The sequence below is a fragment of the Dicentrarchus labrax genome, unplaced genomic scaffold (genome assembly GCF_905237075.1).
Source record: "Dicentrarchus labrax unplaced genomic scaffold, dlabrax2021, whole genome shotgun sequence".
NCBI classification, from domain to species: Eukaryota; Metazoa; Chordata; class Actinopteri; family Moronidae; genus Dicentrarchus; species Dicentrarchus labrax.
In genome coordinates, this window is record NW_026136710.1 from 6,275,323 (window position 1) to 6,298,173 (window position 22,851).

Consider the following 22,851-nt stretch of genomic DNA (forward strand, 5'->3'; position numbering starts at 1 on the left):
ATGATCAAAGTAAGGTCTGCATGCTGGTTGGTCGGTCTACCATTTTGGTCCAGACTGAAACATCTACTGGACAGATTGGCTCAAAATTTGTACAGACATGGTTCCTAGACGATGTATCTGAAGGTGAGTGAGTATCACCTTAGTGATACCCTGACATTTCTTGTAGCGCCACATGAGGTTGACATTTGTGGTTTTGAGTGAAATGTCTTGACTGTTCTATGGATTGTTGGGAAATTTGGTACACACATTCATGTACTCCTCAGGAAAAATTAACTTTAGCGATCCTTTAACTTTTCCTCTTGCAGCGTCATTGGGTCAAAATTGTTGTCCAATACTCTGGTTTTTACCTGCAAAACTAAATTTCCCATCATACTCAGTTGTACCTTTTGTTTAGTGCTAATTACCAAAGCATGCTAACACTTAGAACACCATGGCAAATGTTGCAAGTTACGAAAGCTAAACATCAGCATGTACTGTATTGGTAAGCGTGTTAGCATTGGGTTGATGTTGGCTTTAAGCTCAAAGTGCCTCTGTGCATCGCTGTAGATCCCAATACTGAACTTTTGACTGGACTGTTGGGTTTAAATTGTAGTCTACTTGTAAGCCTACTCCTGGCAATCTACGAGAGCTCATATTGTAGCCTATAACAAAACATTTTGTCTGTTTGAATCACACAAAAATCTATTCATGAAACCTAAATGATTAACAATATTTCTATCTCATCTTAAGTTGTTGAACCTTTGACAGATGACTCAGTAACTTTAGGGACTTTTTTAGTGGGTCTAAACACACTTCTCTCATAGAAACACCAGCTTGTTCTGGCAGAAGGGCAATGCTATTCCAATAAATACCCTTATGCCTCAGTCTATCGAACTAATTCTATTGGATTCATTTTGTTTATTAAACTTCAGAGGACTCAGCAAAAAAGGTCTTCAGTCTGTTTGTTTAGGAAAGTTTGATTCCCAGATGTGTCGGTCCACAGCTCCATTTTTGCCCTGTCCCTGCTTGTTAAGGTCAGCTGCATCACAGCTTTTACAGGAATAGGGAAGAGCAACAGGCACTTTTTATTTTGGTGTTCCGCAGTCAACATCTCTGTGAACACTCCCGCTGTTCCGTACATGCTTTGTTACCAGCTGGATGGAAAAATCAATCAATTATTGCATTAGTCAGTGTGTGGGAAAAGTTCAACAGCTTTCTGCACTAAACATCATGTGGTAGGTATCCAAGCCCAGGACATCAAATCTTTCCTGAGGTAAAATATGATTGCATAAATTACTTTCATAAAGTGTTGAATAATTTATTTTCCGTGTACAAAGTAATTAAGATCACTATCTAAACTCCCCATCAAGTTCCATGAATTCAGATGTGAAAACTGCTGTTACACATAAAATAATAAAGTAGACAGAAAATATAACTATTACAGAACATGGTGTTTATTACTGTTGTTACTGTATTAATGATTGCTGTTATGAAAGCAATGCAAAAATGCATTTTCCTCAAAACATCATAATTATTATATAATGTCACTTCAATTAAATAAAATATTTACATATTTATTTGTATGGTTAAATGAGTTGCTGTCTCTCAAATTTGATTGCTCCTGTTGATTGGAATAAATGTGCAGGAATACACAAACCAGGTCTTTCCTTCAGTCTATAAATGGAAGCATTTTTCCCCTACCCGTTCACAGTTTTGAAAACAGCTCAAATGACCCTTCAAAACAACAGGGGAGACTGTAATTTCTCATTCGCCTATTGAACCAGATGTTTTTATTTTCATGGTGAGGCCATGTAAAGAAGGAAAGGGTGGGTGATCAGCATGGAAACCTTAGTTTCATTGAAATCTGACTAATGGTGTTGCTGGCTGTATTTCAGCATGCTTTGGATGACATCGACCCACTGATTATAAAGCTGTGGGGGATCAATATAAGCCAAGAATACATAGATTGGGAAGCAAATCTCTCAACAGACCTGCCAAACACCCTCTCTCCTTCACTCCACCTCTCCCTCTCTGCCTTCCTCTTAAACAACAAGACGAGAAGCCCCGTAATTGACTGTGATCTCTGTCCCATTAGAATAAAAGGCGGATCAATTGCACCATTTCTTTCATTAAATCTCTCATCCCCCCTCTATTTTAAGCGTGATGGGACAGATGGGTGTAGTGAGCAAAGACAAAAACACATCAGCTGTCCTCTTTGATGCAAAAACAAAGCCGGTGGAATGCAAAAGAGTGGTTCTTTTCCACGCAGTGAATCATCAGAAAAGGTAGTGGGGCATTCTCTTCTCTAATGGTGACATACTGGTTCCCGCTTGAGCTACAAATACGAAATAGAAAATAGGCAATTCAATACAAGAGGCGGGGTTGAAGGCAGCACTCAAAAATATAATTCCCACAACAGCACTATTTATTGAATATAAGATGAGTGATGAAAAAAGGAGTGAGGAGAGGGCAACAGGGAGGAAAATACATGCAAGGATGTAATAGCTATTCGTTTTAAACAATAAATACAACCCTTTACACAAGTCCAAACAGCCTAGTGTAAATAGTGAATGCTTTGTTTCACTGGGATAATCCTCAGTATCAATACTACTTTCAAACATTGAAACATATCAAACAGTCCAGTTTAGTCCGTTGAGTGTGTTGGGTACTGGTGTCCAGATTTGCATTTCAATTTTAAAGCCTGTAGGCTAGTTTTTGTTACCACAGTACTGCAGGCTGTTTTTTTGGGATGCAGCATTTTTGGCTGCTGTAACTTCCAGGAGCCTCTCTGGAGCCTTTGCTGGGAACATTAGGAGCCGGTGGTGAAGCCCACCTAAACAGATCTGCTAGCTATGGGGGCCAATGTGATGCTCCACTGTCAACACAGTTATTTGTCCACTATGCTGTTAGCACCTGCTATTTGCAGAAGTTTGTGACTCCCTAACTTTTTCTTGTAGCACTTTTTAACATCTACTAGATGGATTGGCACAACGCTTTAGTTTATGACTAACCTGACTGCGCCAGATGGTGTGTTACACAGAAGCATATGGGAAGTTATCATTGGAAATTGTTTGGAAAAGGGCAGGCACTTTCACAAAATATTCAGCAGGTGATTGGATGAACCATTTGTCTATCAGTTCCTATCACAAGCAAACTTGAGCTCAGGTTGATGAACCTTTTAACGTAGTCAAACTCACAAAAGCAGAAACATCTTTTCCATTGAAAAAAGCCTTCAGTTCCGTTCTTTGTTCTTCTTCAATAGGGGCCCAACCCCTATTGCTGCCAATACTGCATCAAAGGATTAGTCCGGTTCAACTATAGTTGGCCCAAAAACACATACATTGAAGCCTAACAATCGGATTCTAGTGTAATTGTGTGATCTTGCAAGTCCAGCTGCCTCACAAGGTTAGTTGCATCAGCTTCAGTTGTACTTAGAGCTGTATTTGCTAACAGGCTAAACTGGTAAATAGTAGCATTGTTATTATCAAAATGTTAGTACTGATGTTAGTATTTAGCTTAACATCCGCTGTGCAGCCTCACAGAGATGCTAGCATGGCTGTGCATTCATAGTCTTGTTGAATACAATTTAATTATGTCACAGTCTCAACAGATTTTAATAAATCCTATTATTATGTTTGCCCACATATCAAGTCAGCACATCTGTTGCCATCTATGAGTCTTGCAATCTTGCTAAATAGCACACTGGCAGCAACAACGCTCCCTGAAGAAGACCTTCATTTTCAGTTGCCTCTTCATTAAGTCAAACCTTGTGTGAGTATCATTTAATTGCAATATGTATGTAATATTGGCTGACTGGGAGGTTTTTCTATGGCTAATATGGGATAAGGGTAATAAATGGAGGATGAGATAAGTGTCACATTTTAGGACCTTTATGAATCTTTTGTGCTTTCAATGAGCCACATGTGATGACCTCACCTTGTCTCTGTTATCAGTTGACCTTTTCTCAAGTCATATGGAGGTAAAAGAGCTGGAGAACAATCTGTAATACCCTGCAGTTAGGTGTCTCAGAATGAACTCCTTTATTCCTCAGAATGCAAATCCCGAAGAGCTGAAGCAGGAGAAATGTCGCTGTTGTGATTGTAATGACCGATTAGCCTCAATGAATAAAACAAGCCTAAGTCTCTGAATTTGTGAATGCTGTTGCTCAGGCAGAATGTGTTTTTCATAAAGTTGATGTAATCAGAGTAAATGCCCCAGGCACTTACTGCCCAGTTTTTTTTCGCTGTTGTTTGTAGCAATATTGCATTTCGATAGACATGAGCAGTGATCCAGCTAATGCAGTAAAATCAAACCCTTGGGGGTACAAAGGAGGCCATAGCATACCATATTTGTCCATCTGACTGACACTGTGTTTTTATGCCAGACTATCAGAACACTTTAACCAGTGACTTTTTGCTTTGTTTTACAAGGGATGTATTTTAAATTAAACATTCGTATGAATGAATACTCTTGAATGAGTCTTGATGTGTAGTACAGTACATTAAATTTGGACAGTAAAAGCATATGTTCTTAAAATGTTTCAGTGGCAGATAATAGTGCGTGGACAGATCAGTTGAGGAATTTTTATTCATAGAAATTGCATTTATCGATCGGCTTTTCTTGCAGGGAGGTAACGGTTGGGCATTTGCGTCAGGGGTTAAAACCACACTCTCTCAACAGAGCATAAAATGATCCCTGTTTCTCTCTGTGGCATGTCAGTGTGCCATTCTCTCTGCATATGGCTCATACAGAGCCATGCATATTTCATGAGGCTTAAAACAGGAATTGCATCCTGCCTGTTTTATTAGCATTTTAATCCCTTTGCAGAGTCGCCGCTTGTGCCTCAGTCTGAGGGGCGCGTATTTTCAATATAGACACTTCACACGCTTCATCTGCTGCTTTTAAAATATATCTCCTTGTCATTTTGAGAGGTCAAAGCAAAATTACATCAGGGAAAAAAACAACTGGTGACACTTAAATGCACAGTTGTTTTTGTCATGTACTTCTGCATGAATATAGTATTCTGTGTTATAACAGCGATCTTATGTGTTGTGTTTTCATTGCCAAATGATTTTTATTTGGAAAAAACAACACTCACCTTGTAACACGCCATTTAGATGTTTTCTCTGAAGTAATGGCTTACTTCAAAGGGGACTCTGTTGTCAAGTTTGTAAAGCTCTCTTTTTTTCAATAATCACGCAGAAGATGAAAGCTGCTGCATGAATTCAAATTTAATTTGTTCAGTCATCCATTAAAACGGTTTGTCTGTCTCCCATACCACCAGTCCATCCTGTCTCTCTCTCTTTCTCTTTCCCTCTCTCTCTCCCCTTCTCTTTCCCTCTAGAAAGCTGTGTGGCAAATTGGAGCTCCAGCATTGAATGACAATGAGTAAAAGGGGAAAAATACATATTGAGGGCACAGTGAACTTAAGCAATTAAATTAAAAAGTTATTAACTCTGGAATGAGGGACACTGCTCTCTTTCCCCGTCGCTGCCTGTAGCCAGAGGCTTCAGAGTTCAAGGAAATACACTGAAACAGGAAAAGGGGAGAGGGGAAAAGGAAAGGAGACAGACATGGAGAAAAAAAGAGGTATTTTAGAGGTGAGGGTGAAGGTTATAAGCCCCAGAGATGTCCTCGAAAACTGTGTTTGATAACGTCACAAAAGTTGCTGTGTGCGAACTGATATGTGTCTACGCGCGTGTGTACCTGCTCATTTGATCATTAGAGCGTTATTGTCTTAAGCAAAGGACTGGCTCATTGCCACTCCTATCCCTAAGTCAGCATCATTGTAGCATTGTGAGCCCAAATTCCAAGGGAGTGAGAATCAAAGTTAATTAAGCTTTTGCTGTGGTTTGCACAAATAATACGTAATGGGCTGACTACTAATTAACCCTTAGAAACTGCTTCCTTTCAGTGCAGTAAGTGATATTTGGAACTATGTCTGCTTTTCCTTACACAATTAGCACTGTTCTACCAAGCATAACTAATAACTCGTCCATATGATAATGGTCCTGCACTTTGTGATAAATGGAAGCGAGTATTTGCTTTGGTTTGGAGTGTAAAAATTTTGAAATGCTAACACTGCATTTAAAACATTTTATCATCTATGTGTGTGTTAAAGCTTGAGAGCTGAATGTTGCACACAGCTGCAATGCAGTACCAATATTCAGAATGGCCCCTCATTAGCAGAGGCGTGAATGCCATACATTTTAACATTAATGATCATCGGTTTGTGCTAATCATTTATTTAACAATTTAACAAAAGGGCAGGTCATGTCCGTTCCTTGTTATTTATTGGAAACACTGAATTTCAGTCGAGACTTGATCACATGAAAGACATTATAAAAGTCTGTTTCCCATGGCTTAGAGACAGACCGAATAAAATAACAGCAACAAATCGTCTAGTCTAGGGCACTAGGCTCTAGGTAACAGATTCACATATTATTATTCTACTATGGAGTTTTTTGTGGGCAGATCAAACCTTAAAAACATACTGACACGGTACAGTGTGCATTGATATACAAATTGTCTGTCCCTACCTACAGTAAGTCTTGCTGTTGTCAGAATGCAGCAAAGAACAACTTTTGTAAAGAAATACAAATATTTTCACATCTACAGAATAATTCATGTTACCCTCAGGATGAATTCTAACAGCTTTGGTGATTTCAGTTAGTCCAGTACTTTGGTTTCTTACTAAATACCTGAAAAACTAAAGACATTCCCAGCCATTTTTATTGAGATGATGTTAGAATGCTACTGTTAGCGTTTTGCTCAAAGGCAAGGCAACTTTTGCTGTATAGCACATTTCATATACTGAGGCAACCCAAATTGCTTTCCAGAGTAACAAAACTACAGTAAAGATAAAAAATATTTACAATTTGAAATAATGCAAAAGTACAGACAAGACAGACAAAGGATAAAATACTTGTGCAGTTCAAATCAAGTAAAATGATGAAGAAGTAGAAAAATAAAAGAATGCAACAAATACTCCCACTTATATATAAATACATGTTTTTCTTGAATTTTCTTATCCCCTGTCCTGCCTGATTCTACTGTTGATCTGATATTTACGTCAGATCATACTGCCCGAAGCATACAAGAATTATCGATCCTTCTCTTCAACAAGAACCTCACAATAAAATGAAAGTTTAGAGGCTTAGCTGAAAGTTTTTAGCCATTATAGAGTAGGCAGTGTAAAAAATTTTAGCTTTGACTTGAAAGTGGTGAGAGCCAGGGCTTGTCTACTCAGCAGTGCTGTGCCTGAGTACAGCCTCACATGGCCATTAGCATGGCTGTAGGCTCTAAATCTTGTTTTTATAACTAAAAAGAAGTGATTATAGCATTCACTCTGTCTGCAACACTTCGTTTTACCCATTGTGCACGTTGGAGTTATACCTTCACCACAGTGTTTTAATCTTTTGTCAACTAGCATTGTGAAGAGATTGGGTTGAGTGGTCAGAGCTCAGGTTCACCTGCAATGCAACACACTTAGGCAGAGATGGTGGGCACCATAAACGTGTTACCAGCCACCCCTCAATCCCCAGCTCATAGCTGCAGTGCACCCTCCTGCTGGTTCTGGGTATCTAACCAGTTGCCTTTCAGTTACTGGTTGGCCTGTTTTACCTCTAGGCCATCCTGCCACCGCCATCCCAATCCTTAATGTGCAAACTTTATTTTACGCTATATGGAAATGTATTACTCAAAACATTTTTTTTTAACATGCTGCCCCTTTGCTTCCCTGCCATCCTACTGCCTATTTCCCATTTATGAGCCCAATTCCTTCACTGGCTGAACTCCTCACTTATTGTGCATGGGGCAGGTATTATCATTATGAGAACATGAGAAGACATGATGCTCATTTCAATATATTTCAGGAGAGAAGGCACTGAAAGTACCAGCACTAGACAAGTACAGCATGGGTGACAAGCAAGAAATGGTGGGCAATCAAAGAGAAAATGGACATTTTGCATATTGCAGCATGTTGCGCCAAGAGCCATTTCCTATCCCTTGAGCATATGGTGCTTCATTCTGACCACTTGTTTCTATTGGAAACTTAGACCCCGGTCTATTTTCTCAACCTTATTGCTCCTCATTTCTCCATTTTTTTACCTTGCAGCCAAGCTTCCAATCTCAAACTCCACATGGATGAAAATGATGTCATATCTAAGGTAGTGCAAGTTAAAATGAAGAGTGAGCATCTGTTTTCCCTGGCAACTGCAGTGCATCAGGGTCATTCAGTGTAGTCCAAACTCCATTAGCCAGTAGAGCCATGTCAAGTAGGGGCAAAGTCGATAAGCAAGGGCCGGAACAATAGCATGCCAGCCAACTGCACTCAATTCTGCAACACTGTAGTTACGGTTACTACAAAATAGCAGCTCTATAGCAGCTCCTCAATTGGCTGCACAGAACTGTCTGGGAATCCTGAAGTGCACTCCAACTAGCAGGAGAGTGCAGAGATAAGGCTGGCACTGGGAGAGAAAGGAAAATAAAGAGACAAGGTATAAGGTGAAGTGAAAGGGCATTTCAGGGAAAAACACTAATGCTGGGATGAGTTGCCATTGCAGAGCAGCCAGAATTTGACTGCAAAGGAGCCACCCGCTGACCTAAATAAAATAAAATAAAAAGTTTTTCTTTTAAAAGGCCTGTTGATTAGAGATTTATATACATTGTAACACTGAATGCACATCCAAACTCCACTGTGAATAGTCTTCTTATTAGAATTTACAGACAAAGTTAACCCACAGGTGGCACTGAAGTCCAGTAGTCTTTCTGACACCATCCATGCAAGGGTTAAACCAATCAGGAACACATGTGTAGCATATTCACACCAGATGTTCCAATAAGGGGCTATGACCTCTTGATGCCCCAGCAGTATGTCTCTTAGAACTGCAGGCATGGAGCATGCAGGTGGTCTGAATCCCAAGACCCTCTCCTTTGAAATGGGGGGATGGCTGCCACGCTGACAGAACAAGAAAGCCCCTAAGAAGCAGCTCTTTGAAAATAACTTAGTTCTAAACTTTTATGGCAGTGCTGCTCAGGCTATTTTAAGCCTTTTATTAAGAGAGTTCATAATAGGTACCTGTGAAGAGAGCCTCAGAGGGCCCAGTAGTGTCATCTGTGTTATATGTGCTACTAACCAATTAAGCCACTTTCTTCACTTGCTGAAGAAAGAGCAATGCTTAATTGTACTGTTTAAAATAGTTTTATGTAGTTAAAGAATGAAAATGTTGTCACATTTGCTCATTGCTCACTATACAGATTATGGGGTTCTATATCCTACAATACTATGCCTGCTGTTTTCATGCTTTTAAGCCTATTAATTACAAATACTTTAAACTTAAATATTTTTAGACTGACTTATAACTTCCAGAGAGTGACAGTGATTTCTGTTCCTTTCTCTGCAGTATATAAAAATCAGCTTGCAGACATTTAAAACTTGCTTGAGACTGATAATCTATGAAAGATGGCTGCTTTAGATGTCATCATTGAATAACAGCATGTCAGCAGGGACTGTGTGTTCTGCTTTACACATTTACACATTACACACTACATTTTAATTCATAGAAAAAACTAAAATCATGTTGTCATGTCCTTCATACCTTTTCAAAACATCCATGTTTGTTTATTGCAATACTGAGTATCCATGCTCTTTTCATACATTAATTTTCAGAATTGTCCCTGCTTTCAATTGCATTTCTATGTTAAAAGTTGTAACTTTACATTACAAAAATGTCATCATTCAATTCAATTTCAATTCAATTTTATTTGTATAGCACCAATTCATAACAGAAGTTATCTCAGGACACTTTTCAAATAGAGCAGGTCTGGACCAAACTCTTTATAGCATTATTTACAGAGACCCAACAGTACCACCGTGAGCAAGCACTTGGCGACAAGGGCAAGGAAAAACTGCCTGTCAAAAGGCAGAAACCTAGGACAGATCCTTCGGCTCTAGGTGGGTAGTCGTCTGTCTCGACCAGTTGGGGTGAGAGAGAGAGAGAGAGAGACACAGAGAGAGAGGACAGAGAGAGAGAGAGAGAGAGAGAGAGAGAGAGACAGACAGACAGACAGACAGACAGACAGACAGACAAACAGGTGCACAGTAACAACAGTATTGGCAATGGCAATCTAGCAGGACCATGGCAGGAGGCTCCACCAGGATCGATAAGAACCTGCGAGACGAGAAAGCACAAGAACTCCGGGGAAGAAGTGAAGTTAGTAACATGCATTAATGGGACATGAATGAGTGCAAAAAGAGAGAGAGAGGAAGAGAGGAGCTCAGTGCACCATGGGAAATCCCCAGATAGTTTAGGCCTATAGCAGCATAACTAAGGGATGGTTCAGGACTCACCTGATCCAGCCCTAACTATAAGCTTTATCAAAGAGGAACGTCTTAAGCCTACTCTTGAATGTGGAGAGGGTGTCTGCCTCCCGAACCACAACTGGAAGCTGGTTCCACAGGAGAGGAGCTTGGTAACTGAAGGCTCTGGCTCCTGTTCTACTTTTAGAGACTATAGGAACCAGCATTCAGAGAACGTAGTGTTCTAGAGGGTAATAGGGTACTATGAGCTCTTTTTAAGATATGAAGGGGCCTGACCATGAAGAGCTTTATAGGTGAGGAGGAGGATTTTAAATTCTATTTTACATTTTACAGGGAGCCAGTACAGAGAAGCTAGTACAGGAGAGATGTGATCTCTTTTTCTAGTTCCTGTCAGTACTCGTGCTGCAACGTTTTGAATTAATTGGAGCGTTTTAATGGACTTATTGGGGCAACCTGATAATAAAGAGTTGCAGTAATCCAGCCTTGAAGTAACAAATGCATGGATTAGTTTTTCTGCATCTGTCTGTGATAGGATGTGTCTAATTTTTGTAATATTACGTAAATGAAAGTAGGCAGTCCTGGAGGTCTGCTTTATGTGGGAGTTAAATGACAAATCCTGATCAAAGATAACTCCAAGATTCCTGACAGTGGTGCTAAAGGCCAAGGTAAAGCCATCTAGAGTAACTATATCTTTAGACAGTGAGTCTCTAAGGTTTTTGGGGCCAACAACAAGAAAGACATTTTTTTCTGAGTTTAACATCAGAAAATTGCAGCTCATCCAGGATTTTATGTCCTTAAGACATGTTTGTAATTTAGGTAATTGATTAATTTCATCGGGCTTGATCGATAGGTATAACTGCGTATCATCTGCATAACAGTGAAAGTTAATGGAGTGATTCCTAATAATGTTGCCTAAAGGGAGCATATACAAAGTAAATAGTATTGGTCCAAGTACAGAACCTTGTGGAACTCCATGACTAGCTGTAGTATTTATTGAAGATTCATCGTTAACATGTACAAACTGCGAACGATCTGATAAATATGACTTAAACCAGCTTAGTGCGGTTCCTTTAATGCAAATTTGATGCTCAAGTCTCTGTAAAAGAATATCATGGTCAATGGTGTCAAATGCAGCACTAAGATCTAATAATACAAATACAGAGACAAGTCCATTGTCAGAAGCAATCAGAAGGTCATTATTAACTTTAACCAGAGCTGTCTCTGTGCTATGATTACCTCTAAATCCTGACTGAAAATCCTCAAATAAACTATTGTTATGTAGAAAGTCACACAACTCTTTGGCGACTACTTTCTCCAGGATCTTAGAGAGGAAGGGGAGGTTAGAGATTGGTCTATAGTTGGCTAAAACCCCTGGGTCAAGAGTGGGCTTTTTAAGAAGGGGTTTAATTACAGCTACTTTAAAGGACTGTGGTACATATCCTGACAATAAAGAAAGATTAATCTTATCCAGTAAAGAAGTGCCAATTAAGGGAACAACTTCTTTAAGCAGCCTAGTTGGGATCGGGTCTAACAGACAGGTTGATCGCTTCGATGAAGAAATTATTGAAGTTAACTGATGAAGATCGATAGCAGAAAAACAGTCTAAATATATATGTAAGTTTACATTAGTAAAAGTCCCTGAACTTGGAGAGCCACTGATAGCTGTTGATGGCAGTTGGTGATTAATTTTCTTTCTAATAGTAATAATTTTATTATAAAAGAAGCTCATGAAGTCATTGCTACTTAAGGTTATGGGGATATGTGGCTCAATAGTGCTGTGACTCTCTGTCAGCCTGGCTACAGTGCTGAAGAGGAACCTAGGGTTATTCTTATTTTCTTCTATTAGTGCTGAATAATAGATTCCTCTGGCGTTACGGAGGGCCTTTCTATAAGTTTTTAGATTATCTTGCCAAATTGAGCGATATTCTGATAGTTTAGAAGAGCGCCATTTCCTTTCAGATTTCCTAGCTATTTGCTTTAACTGGCGGGTTTGGTGGTTGTACCAAGGTGCTAGTCTCCTATGTTTTAATAATTTCCTTTTTATAGGAGCAATAGAGTCTAATGTTGATCGTAGTGAGCCTGCAGCACTATCGACAAGATTATCAATTTCAGAGGTACTAAAGTTGTTATAGGACTATCAGACATGGCATTGAAAACACTGAAGGAATCTCCTCCTTAAATTTAGCTACAGCACTGTCAGATAAACATCTGCTGTAGGAAGTTTTGCCTAATGGCTTATAATCTTATAGTATGAATTCAAAAGTTATTAAATAATGGTCAGATAGGAAAGGATCATCAGCCTCAAATGTCCAGTATATAACAATACATTGACTATAATATTCATTAGAAACTTTGTGTTTTTGTTACCCCAGAATGAGCCTTTTATATCTACTGAGGGAGCTGCTGACATGCTCACACTAATGCTAACATTATTAAGCAGGTATAATGTTCACCATGTTCAACATCTTAGTTTAGCATGTTAGCATGCTAACATTTGCTAATTTACAGTAAACATAAAGTAGGCCTACCAATGTGGCTGATGGGAATGTTATTAGTTTTGCATTTTGACCTGATGATGGAGTCAGAGGGTCACCAAAGTTATTACAATTTATTCTGAGGTGGACACTAGTAATCCATCCAACAGTTGTTGAGGCATTTCACACAAAACAGAATAGCATCTCGCATCTAGAGCCACACCATGGAAAATATATGGTATAGTATATATGGTATGCGTTGCAAAACAACAAGGTAAAGTATAAAGTATACATGATTTGTAGGCAAAAACCCCCCCAGTCCAATTCAGTCCAGCACTATTTGATAGGCATTAGCACTACAAAGACAAACTATAACACTTGAGAAGAACATGAATGAATGAACTCATCACACATGTTTTCAGTCTGAGACCCATCCGCTCCAATCTCCTTCTCTCCCATTGCCACACTTCAAAGACACCTCTGGGGAGAAGCTTCAAAACGTACAGCATTACAGGCTTTTTCAGGACTGCCACAGAGTCCCAGCCAAGAAACAGACAGAAAGTTTCTCTCCAGCTATTTGTTTTAAAGTTGCTTCTGTTCACTGGTAAGAGATTCCTCATGTCATTTGTTCTCTCTTTACCTGGCCTCACTTTTATCTTCCACCCCACTATTGCACTTCCCGTTTGCCTTTCCTCTGTTTGTGTTATCCCTCTTCACTTTCTTCTCCCACTCTTGCTTCATCCTGTCTTTACCTTTGCAGTTGGCTCAAACAGAGGAGCTTAAATCATATCAGGGATAGGAGCTTTGCCACGTCCCATCCATTATACTGAAGTAGTGCTGCAGTGTTGTCTCTTTTCTCATGTTTTTTTCATATTTCGGCTTTTGTCTCCATTAATCCCCTTCTTTCTTTACCCTTCTCTCTGACATTAACTCAATTTCCTTACACCATAATCATTATCTCCCCATTACATCTGCTCTCTTCCCTGCCGTTACACTTTTCTTGATCCACCAACTCTCCACTCCAACTTCTTCTTTCCTTTGCCCTGTCTTTTTAGGTCTTACCTATCCTCCCTCCTCTTAACTAAAGCCCAGTTTTTTTTTTTTCCTCCTAACTTCTTGTCTGCTTCCTTGTGCCTCCAAGATTGGCAGCAGTCAACACAATGCCCCCTCTGGTTCTCTTTCATTCCACCTTTTTGAAGTGGATGACCTACAAATGTGTTTTCTAACATCTCTCTCACCCTGTTGGTCTTTTCTTCCTCCCCACCTTCTTTTCTTTTCCAGGAATGGGTGACAGCCACTGACCTGCTCATTTCTTTGGACAGGCTTAACACCTTTGGAGACGAGTTCTTCAAGGACGCTAAAGTGTTGCGCTCGTACTTCTATGCCATATCTGATTTCTCTGTGGGTGGCAGGTAAGAGACACCAGAAAATGTGCCTCCCAGGACAGTTTCACCCTGCAAAGAAAATATTCTTTCAGAAATGTTTAAAATGAGTCACATTAGCTCAGGCTTTGTCCTGTGAGACTGTGACACCAAATGACAACTGAAAAACTGTCATTTTAAAGTGTATTTTGTCCTGGTGTTTTTTTTTTGCTTCAGTGGTTTTGAATTTCCAACTTCGAGGTATCTTAAACCTAAACATATATGGGCAGAGTAACCTTTACTCCAAAATGTAAGTGAATACGCAAACATGTCATATATGAACATTTTTAGGAGAGGAGCAATCAAAACCTATCCTGGACAGCTGTTTGGAAAACTGATAAAAAACACCTTACTGTCTGTCAAGTCGCCATCAGATGAATATAAACCAAGATAATCCTCCATCCTCCTTCCACTTCTTTTGGTTTATTACTCAAAGTAATGAGAGAGGACATGGCGCCAAGGACCAGGCTGCACCTTGGCGCTGCAGATAGAAGTGGACGATTAAGTAGTTGAGATGAAGCCTTCAGAAAGAATATAAATTTGATCTGACACCTGTCATAAACACTTAGGATCACTGCAGCGGCATGACAAATTACCCACCAATGCTACAACACTTGAGGGAGAGACCCACATGACAACATGTTAGCCTTGTACCAGTGCTTTCTGTACACATGCCTTTACACCTCCGTGCTACACTTCACCTCTTGCCAGTTTTACTCACGGATGCTGTAAAAGACTGTTCGTGATTTATACAGAATATTACTGCAAGCAGGTGGACTGCTATGAAAATAAATGTGCTATAATATTGGTGGCAACAGTCCACATATATGAAAAATGCTGTTTCTGCATCTTTTCATTCTGGTAAAACATGAGAACTTTTTTTCACTTTTTGAACTACGCATATGCTGCCTGCACAGTTCAGGTGGTCTCTCCCTTCATGACATATTCAGTTAGAATTATCTACGAGCAACTCAAGTCTACTCTACTAGAGAGATATGATGTGTGGATTGGAAGCACTTTGGAGTTACTAGGTTGTTGTTGTCTCAGCGACAACAGAAATAACTGGGTCTGAGCCTCAGGCAAGCGTACGTCTGGATCCGGGACAGCTGGCTAAATTTGACAGAGCCTGCCACTCAGCGACAAGTCCCTGTCCCCTATCACAACCACTCGACAAAACCCAGCGCCACTGCCAGGGAATATTACACACAGCAATGCGTAGCTGCCACCGTGCTTCATAGGAAATAATATGCTTTCCAAATGCAGGGAGAAAGGAAATTAGCAGATATAAACTATCTGGTTGTGAAAATGGATTTAATAAATCCCATTTATCTAATGATTATCATATTAAGTTATACAACATGCACTGATTGGAAGATGGTGTGCACAGAAAAAGTTATAAAGTAAATATAGGCTGAAAATTGCACACACTAATACTCTTAGAGATGCTTGTTGCTCTTTCTTATATTCTTGGACAGTGTGAGCATATTAGCACCGAGTGCACAGTTGAATAGTTTAGTTGCTGAAGGGGAATGAGAACCCCATCTCAATCCGGGCCATGTTTTTGCCCGTGAAAAATAATAGGAAGTGACAACTCCTTACGGTAGAAACACCCTTTCACTCTCCCCTCTCCTCTGCCTTCTACTCCATTCACTGTGTGCATAGATATGTCTGTACTTGAGTCAGCAAGGAGAAGCAGAGAGGTAGAGGGAGTGTGTATAGGAAAAGTTGTACTTGCACGTTTTACATCTGTCTGTGTTTCCCTCAGATGTAAGTGTAACGGTCACGCCAGCGAGTGCTTTGAGGGGGAACACAGGAGCCTGGTCTGTTCCTGCCAACATCACACAGTGGGAGATGACTGTCAGAGATGTCACCCTTTTTACCAGGATAGACCCTGGGCCAGGGCCACTGGGGAGTCCGCCAACGAGTGTTTAAGTGAGTAGCCGACTTCTGGTCTCCTGTCACAAACCAGCTTACTGCAAAATCCACAGAGCAGTGTTGAATTCAAGTGACAAGCTCAAGCTGTCAAAGGTAGCATAAAATCCATCAGTGAACCTTACATCAATCTCCAATATATCCTGAAATTTTGATGTCCTCTCGTGCAGCTTCCGTATTTATCGCTTGAGTGAGTAGATACTACACTCCATCACAAAAAGATTACATTCCAACAATCAGTACAGCAATCAAGTGTTCATAGAAATTGAACTTTGTTGATTCTCATTATGCTGTAAATTAAATTGTATTTTATTATGCTGAACCCAGCTTCACACAGCTTTTGATTATTTTTCTGCCACCACATCTCCGTTATCAAGAACAAACTGGATTAATTTTGTGGCTGCATTACATCACATAATGTTTTTTTGAGGTTTTTTTTGTAAATGTTATAAGTATTGGTCCCTTGGAAGATGTGTGTATATTTAAATCAGCTTATTCAGCTTCTGTTTTGGATATTGGTATGTGTTAATATCCACATATGTTTACAGGCATCCCCAGTTCACAGCTTATGTATGTATGAATTAGCACGAGTATTATCAGGTTTGGCTCATCACACTGTGCACTTTTACTGAATGCTGTCGAGGATGAATTGTAATTGGCTGAGGGATAAAAACCATAAAGCAGAGTGGCTCACAAATTGTATTTGTTTTTTGCTGAATCCTATTAAGCAGCAAGCTTGTTTTAATTACTCTTACTCTTGGTTCCAAGCAGATGGTGTCTTAAATAGAGTACTGCACCCAACTTAATCAATGCAGTATATTAATAAATAAACACACGCCATATAAAGGAGACGCAGGATGTGGAAGCATAATAATGAATGCTCAGTGTAATTGCACATCTCTATCTGGCACAAAACTCATTTTGCCTCAGTTTGCTCCACCAACCTTTAATATTTCTGTGTCAGGGCATAGTAATATTTTTTCCATGTTTGGGAAACACATTTTGACAAAGGACATAGTTTTATCTGCTGGTGGTTATGATAAGCACGAAAATTAAATACACTAAATATACCAAGGGGTGAAATATAAACTAAATGAAGGTTGTTTTTATGTTTTAAGGCTAATAAGATCATAATCAATATTTAGTACAGTTAAGAATTTTGTCAGGATGGGCGTCCCATCCGAGGGGATCCCAAGAGATTTTGTATTATTTAAATGTTTTAGACAGTTTGATACATATGTTAAAGGGTTTAAAGGATAACTACCTTTTAAACAAGGTATAACCGAAACCACAAAAGAAACAAGAACAAGGATTATAAAACGATTTAGCATATAACAGAAAGTTAGAGAAAATGTGTATTCAGTTTGCAATACAGTTTTTGAAAGAAATTGCTTTACAAAATTATCTCAAAATTAACTTTTAATCTTGGGCAAAATGAATATTTTATATTTTGTCTCTACTTTTATAATGATGTTTTTTGCTGTGCTGTGTTGTAATATAAAAACTGCTATATAGTCTACACATGCTGTTATTACACCCCTGTTTGTTACTACCAAGAGGTGAGCCAATGTCAAGATGATCCCTTCCCTCTGCTTGCTAGTTATGGGAGAGATGTCTTCATGCTAAGAAATACAGGCTTAGCTGTCAGAGGTCTAAGGTATGAAACATTTGTAGGCTTGAGAGGGCCGAGACCCTTAGTTATACCTGATATCACGTTGGGGGAGCAGCAGCAGCAGCACCACCATTTGCAGTGTGAGACTGCTTTGGCTGCATGTAATTTTAGACTGCTGTGAAATAAGGTAGAGAGATGAGGTGTATTTTCAGAATATATAAAGCAGGCCTAATCGAATACAGGGAACATGATCTTTGGCTTTGCAGGAACTGAGAGAGAAAGCAAAAAGGAAAGTCGTATTATTCATATTATTTTCAGAGCATGCATTAATTTTCTGAAATTCAATACATTTGATATGTGTGCTGTTTTTAATTGTATTTGCCTATGTTTTACATAGCCTAGTGTATCCACCTGCTAATCATAGCACCTGTTAGCACATGTGATGTGCATGCTTTGTTTTAATTTTCAGTTTTAACCTCTAAAAATCCATACGAAATGCACACAGCACCAGTGTCTCAGGTCTCATGTGTCACATACCTTGTCTGTCGAGCTATTAGATCTATAACCCAGTATATGAAGAAATCAGGGATTAGAATAAAGTCAGGAGTTTAATAGACATGTTTTCATATTTACAAGCATTCACAAGTGTTACAAGACTTTCTTCCCAAGAAAAATGACAACGTCAGTCATTTCAGCAAATGCACCAAAACAACATCTGTTTGCATTCAAGTGACAAAGCTCTCTAGCAGCCATAATAATTATGATGGGAACAAAGGAGGAAGTCAGGTGACGTTATTGTAACAGTATCTCATTACAATCAACAAAAACTGGACTTTAACACAGGAGGCCGATGTTCATAGTTTCCAGCTGACAGTTTTTTTAAACAAGCATCGTTATCATAATCTTAACCATGTGATTATTCTTGCAACCATAATGACACAGTGATCAGATCAGAAAATACCTGTGTGTTGTTCCAGAGGGCATTGACAAATGAAAGATTTTGTCGTTTGATCTGGAGGATTTGTCTGTGTTACGGGGTGACAAGATTTTTCAGTTGTAGGAAATAATATGCATTTATTTACTCATTGTAATTAACTTATTGTATTTACAGTATGTATGGAAAGTACATGTGCTGGCCACACATTGCTGTGTTACTGTCCATCTTAAACATCTTTTTCTCTCTGTAAGATCCAAAGATGTGAGATTAATACTTGTGTATCTATGCCTGTTTTTATTTTATAAAAACTCCATTAAAATACATCAAAGGGCCTCAGCTGTCTAAAGAACTAATTAGCACAGCTTTTAAGGAAAACATATGGAACTGCAATATTCATTTTCATAGTTGATGTGGTCAGCATTCAGAGACTTGCAATTAGCTGATGAAAACTTAACCTGAACATGACATCTCGGATGGATGATAGAAGTGTTGTGGGGAGTTGACCTGTAAGCTGTTGTTTTATTCTTAATGTCTTAACATGCTCTGTGTAAAGCATTTAGCTGGATATTAATTTATTCATCCACAAAGCTGACATTAATGGACATTGGAAATATGTAGCGAGACTGTTGGTCAGTTTTCTTAACATGTTTTTTTAACCTCTTTTGAACCAGTAGCACTGCAAGGGGAAAATAGTTTTTATAGACTAGTCAATCAGAGAAGATCAGCATGAGAACTGGCTCTTTCACAGTATTTCCTAGTTAATTAAAATGATTTACACTTATTACAGTGATGAATATATAGAAGATAATGCAAGACGTGCTTAATCTCTCTCTCTCTCTCTCTCTCTCTCTCTCCCATGTTTCACCTTGTGCCCCTGCAGTCTCTCCATTAATCTGACAGCATTCAATTCAGACTTGTGTCATGGTGAAAGTGGTAGGAAAATGTTACTCCACCCTAGTAAGAATGCTGTTGTGACTTTTACATAAAAATAAGAAGGATGCTTTTACAGACATGAGAACTACATGTTAAATTGTGGTCAGATTAATGTAAAGGGGTGCAGGTCTGAAAAGGGCTAGGACTATTTTATCTATTCTGTTAAAAAAAACTTTTGTTAGAGGGGGCTGGATTTTGTTACTTTTGGACAGAGCCAGGCTAGCAGTCTTTGTATTTAGCAAAGTTTGCTGGTTGCTGGCAGTAGCTATTAGCATACAGACATGAGAGTGGTTTCGATCTTCTCATATAAATTGGCAAGAAAGCAAATATGCAAACTAGCCCATTTCTTAAAGGGAAAGTTCAATATTTTGGGAAATATGCTTATTTGTACACCTTAAATTGTGTGGATATATCTTGGTTAGCATGCCAATGCAGTACACAGAAACACTAAAAGGATATATTATGAGATGTATGATACTAGAGGTATAATAGTTGTAATAGCAATTCCTAAAAACCTTTTACTCGAGCACAGTACCGCAACAAAAACTGATAACACGACAACAACAGAACCTGACCAGATATAGTTATATATATGGTGCACTCATGCAAATAGGAGGCAGCACCTAATTCACAAACACTTGGCAACATCGACTCCAATTATTGTGGGACAAAAAAGACATCTTGAAAGGTGGCAGTACGTCAAAACACGTGCAAGTGCAATTATGTTGGCTATTTACAATGAATGCTATCACTGCTGATAAAAGTCGACAGTTTCCAACACATCTGGCAAAAATGTCAAGTGTCTCTATCAGGCAATATTTTAGCAAATAATCTTTTAGCAGGGAGAATAAACTATAACAGACTCATGACCTTTTGGGGCTTAGAAAAACATGGAACCCAAGAATAAGGCAATAATTAAGATAAAACTTGAACTTTACAAAATAAACATAAAGTGACATAGAGTTAATAAACTACTTATTTTCTGCATTGTTGTCTTTTGCCTCTTTAACTCTTCAACTATAAATTCTCTTCATCATGTTCCTCTGGCACTGCGTGCATAAATCTAACTGCAAGGATTTGAAACTTACTACTCAAATTCGTTGTTATCTCTCATATTCTCTCATAACCTCATATCACATGCAGACATCCTGAAAAATACAATTACAGTACGCTGTTTTTTATCTCAGTCAGTGTAGTATGTGTGATATTTGTACATGCAAATGACATGAATCAAGCTTTACATTTCTGAAAGCTTCTGTATGTCAGGGCAAGATACATGAGTGTATTGTTAGATGAGTGACAATCTGCATCAACTAGAATGCCTGAAATACTAGTGAACAAGCACAGTAATTCAAACATGTTAAAGTAACCCCACTGGTGACCCTTGATGGAGTGTGTCGTTATAATGTTTTGGTCAATTAGGCAAATTTGTGTAATCCTCCCACATACAATGACACAATACCAACCTGCTTTAAAGATACAGTGTGTTTCCACCATATTGCTGTACTAAATATCAACTGACAGCAACATCATACCATGTTCTACCATTAATATGTCTGCTATAGCATTAGGGACTTTGGTATTCAATCTTAAAGAAACTGTCTCTAGATAAACATGTGCAAATGGGTAGACGGTTGATTACAAAACAAGAAATGCTTCTGTCTTCAAGGAAATGCTTCAAACAGCATCTCTCATATCTTAGTAGTATATCCTGGCCGCATGTCAATTGTAATTATTGTAATTTAAGATATTTATTATGTAGACTGCCTCACATTTAGAACTTCCTTCAAAGAGCAAAAAGCAAAGGTTGTTTATAAAAACTTGATATTGGACTGCTGTTCTTAAAATAGGTATTGAGAAATATGCAAAGGGTTGTGCAAGCATTAGTTGTTGGTTTGTGTATTGGGGGTGCAATGAGATGTCATTCTCATCTAGACTCTCCCCCTCTGAGACTGAAATCATTTATAGCCCGAGCAGGTTGCTGCGGGTCTTCATGATTTCCGATGTTTGTTTGATGTTGTCATCAGCTCAGCCTGAGGCTGTTCCAGTAGGTAGACTCTTTAAATCCTTTCTTGCCACTGATTTGAGGTTGAAGGCTGTGGTTGTAGCTGGGTGACTGTGATCATTTTCTTGAATATCAATAGCACGGCTCATAATACTGTAGAAATATCAGATACATAACATCTCAGCCTTCTGGTAGCACTTCTACTGTAAAATGTGATGGATACAGAAGTAGACTTAAGCCTAAAAATATGTTTAAGCTCCTACATAGATGATAGATAGATAGTAGTACAATGCAAAACACACAAAAAAACAAAAACATATCTCAACCTCAAACCCTTCTGTAGATATTGTGTTCAATTGATCCTATTTACAGACAAAGTCAGGATAACTTATACATGGACTTAAACCAAATAATTAAAAACCAGCAACCTGTATAGAAAGTTTATTCACAAGAAACTGTCAATAAAGAATTGAATTATTTATCACCCTACAAGATCATGAAAAGTGACTCTGTGCACTGATTTTGAATTTCTCTGAGAATGTGTAAGTGTTACATTGTCTCAAATCAAAACAATCAGTTTGAACCTTTGCCAGCTGTCACACAATGAAACTCTAAATGCAGGTACTGATCTCCTGAACACTGATCATAGCACCTGACAAATGTTTTAAATATTAATTGAATCACCACATTAACAATCTGATGTGTCTTACCTTAAAACAGGCATTTCATCCTCATCTGTTTTTGTCCAAAACCATTCACCACTTTATTGCTCTAACCAGATCGCTGGAAACAATTAGCTGACTATGCACTTTGAACTAACAAGGAGGCTTGTCAGGTTGAACATTTTACTCCCATTACTTTTGTGTTTTCGCGCTGGGAGATCGACTCCTCATGTTGCATTATTGTTCAACCATCTATACAATTTTGGAGTTTGAAATTGGAATGACTTCAGTCTCATTCACATGCAAATCACATCCAGTTGCACTGATCATCAGTGCATTTCCACCTAAGAATGTGTCGTGAGCAGTGTGATATAAATCTTAAATCTCCTGCTTACCTGCCAAAATGTAAATTGGCACCTGTCAACATCCTTCCACTTCATTTCTTGCTGAGTCCTTTCCGCCTCAACAGTCAAATAGTTACATCCACACGATCCGAATTACAATTGCACTCCATGTAAACTCAACTACCTGCTGGCCGCAAGAAGTCAGGACAGAGAGTTTGCTGTGGGGGATAA

At 38.8% G+C, this 22,851-nt stretch overlaps 1 protein-coding gene across 1 annotated transcript in view; it reads left to right on the forward strand.

Moving 5' to 3' along the window:
* The window catches only part of lamc3 (laminin, gamma 3), a 99,955-nt gene that overhangs the window by 12,939 nt on the left and 64,165 nt on the right, over positions 1–22,851 (forward strand). The window contains exons 3-4 of the mRNA XM_051412810.1: positions 14,056–14,186; positions 15,961–16,127. Coding sequence (XP_051268770.1) covers positions 14,056–14,186; positions 15,961–16,127 — 298 coding nt within the window. The remainder of the gene's footprint in view (positions 1–14,055; positions 14,187–15,960; positions 16,128–22,851) is intronic.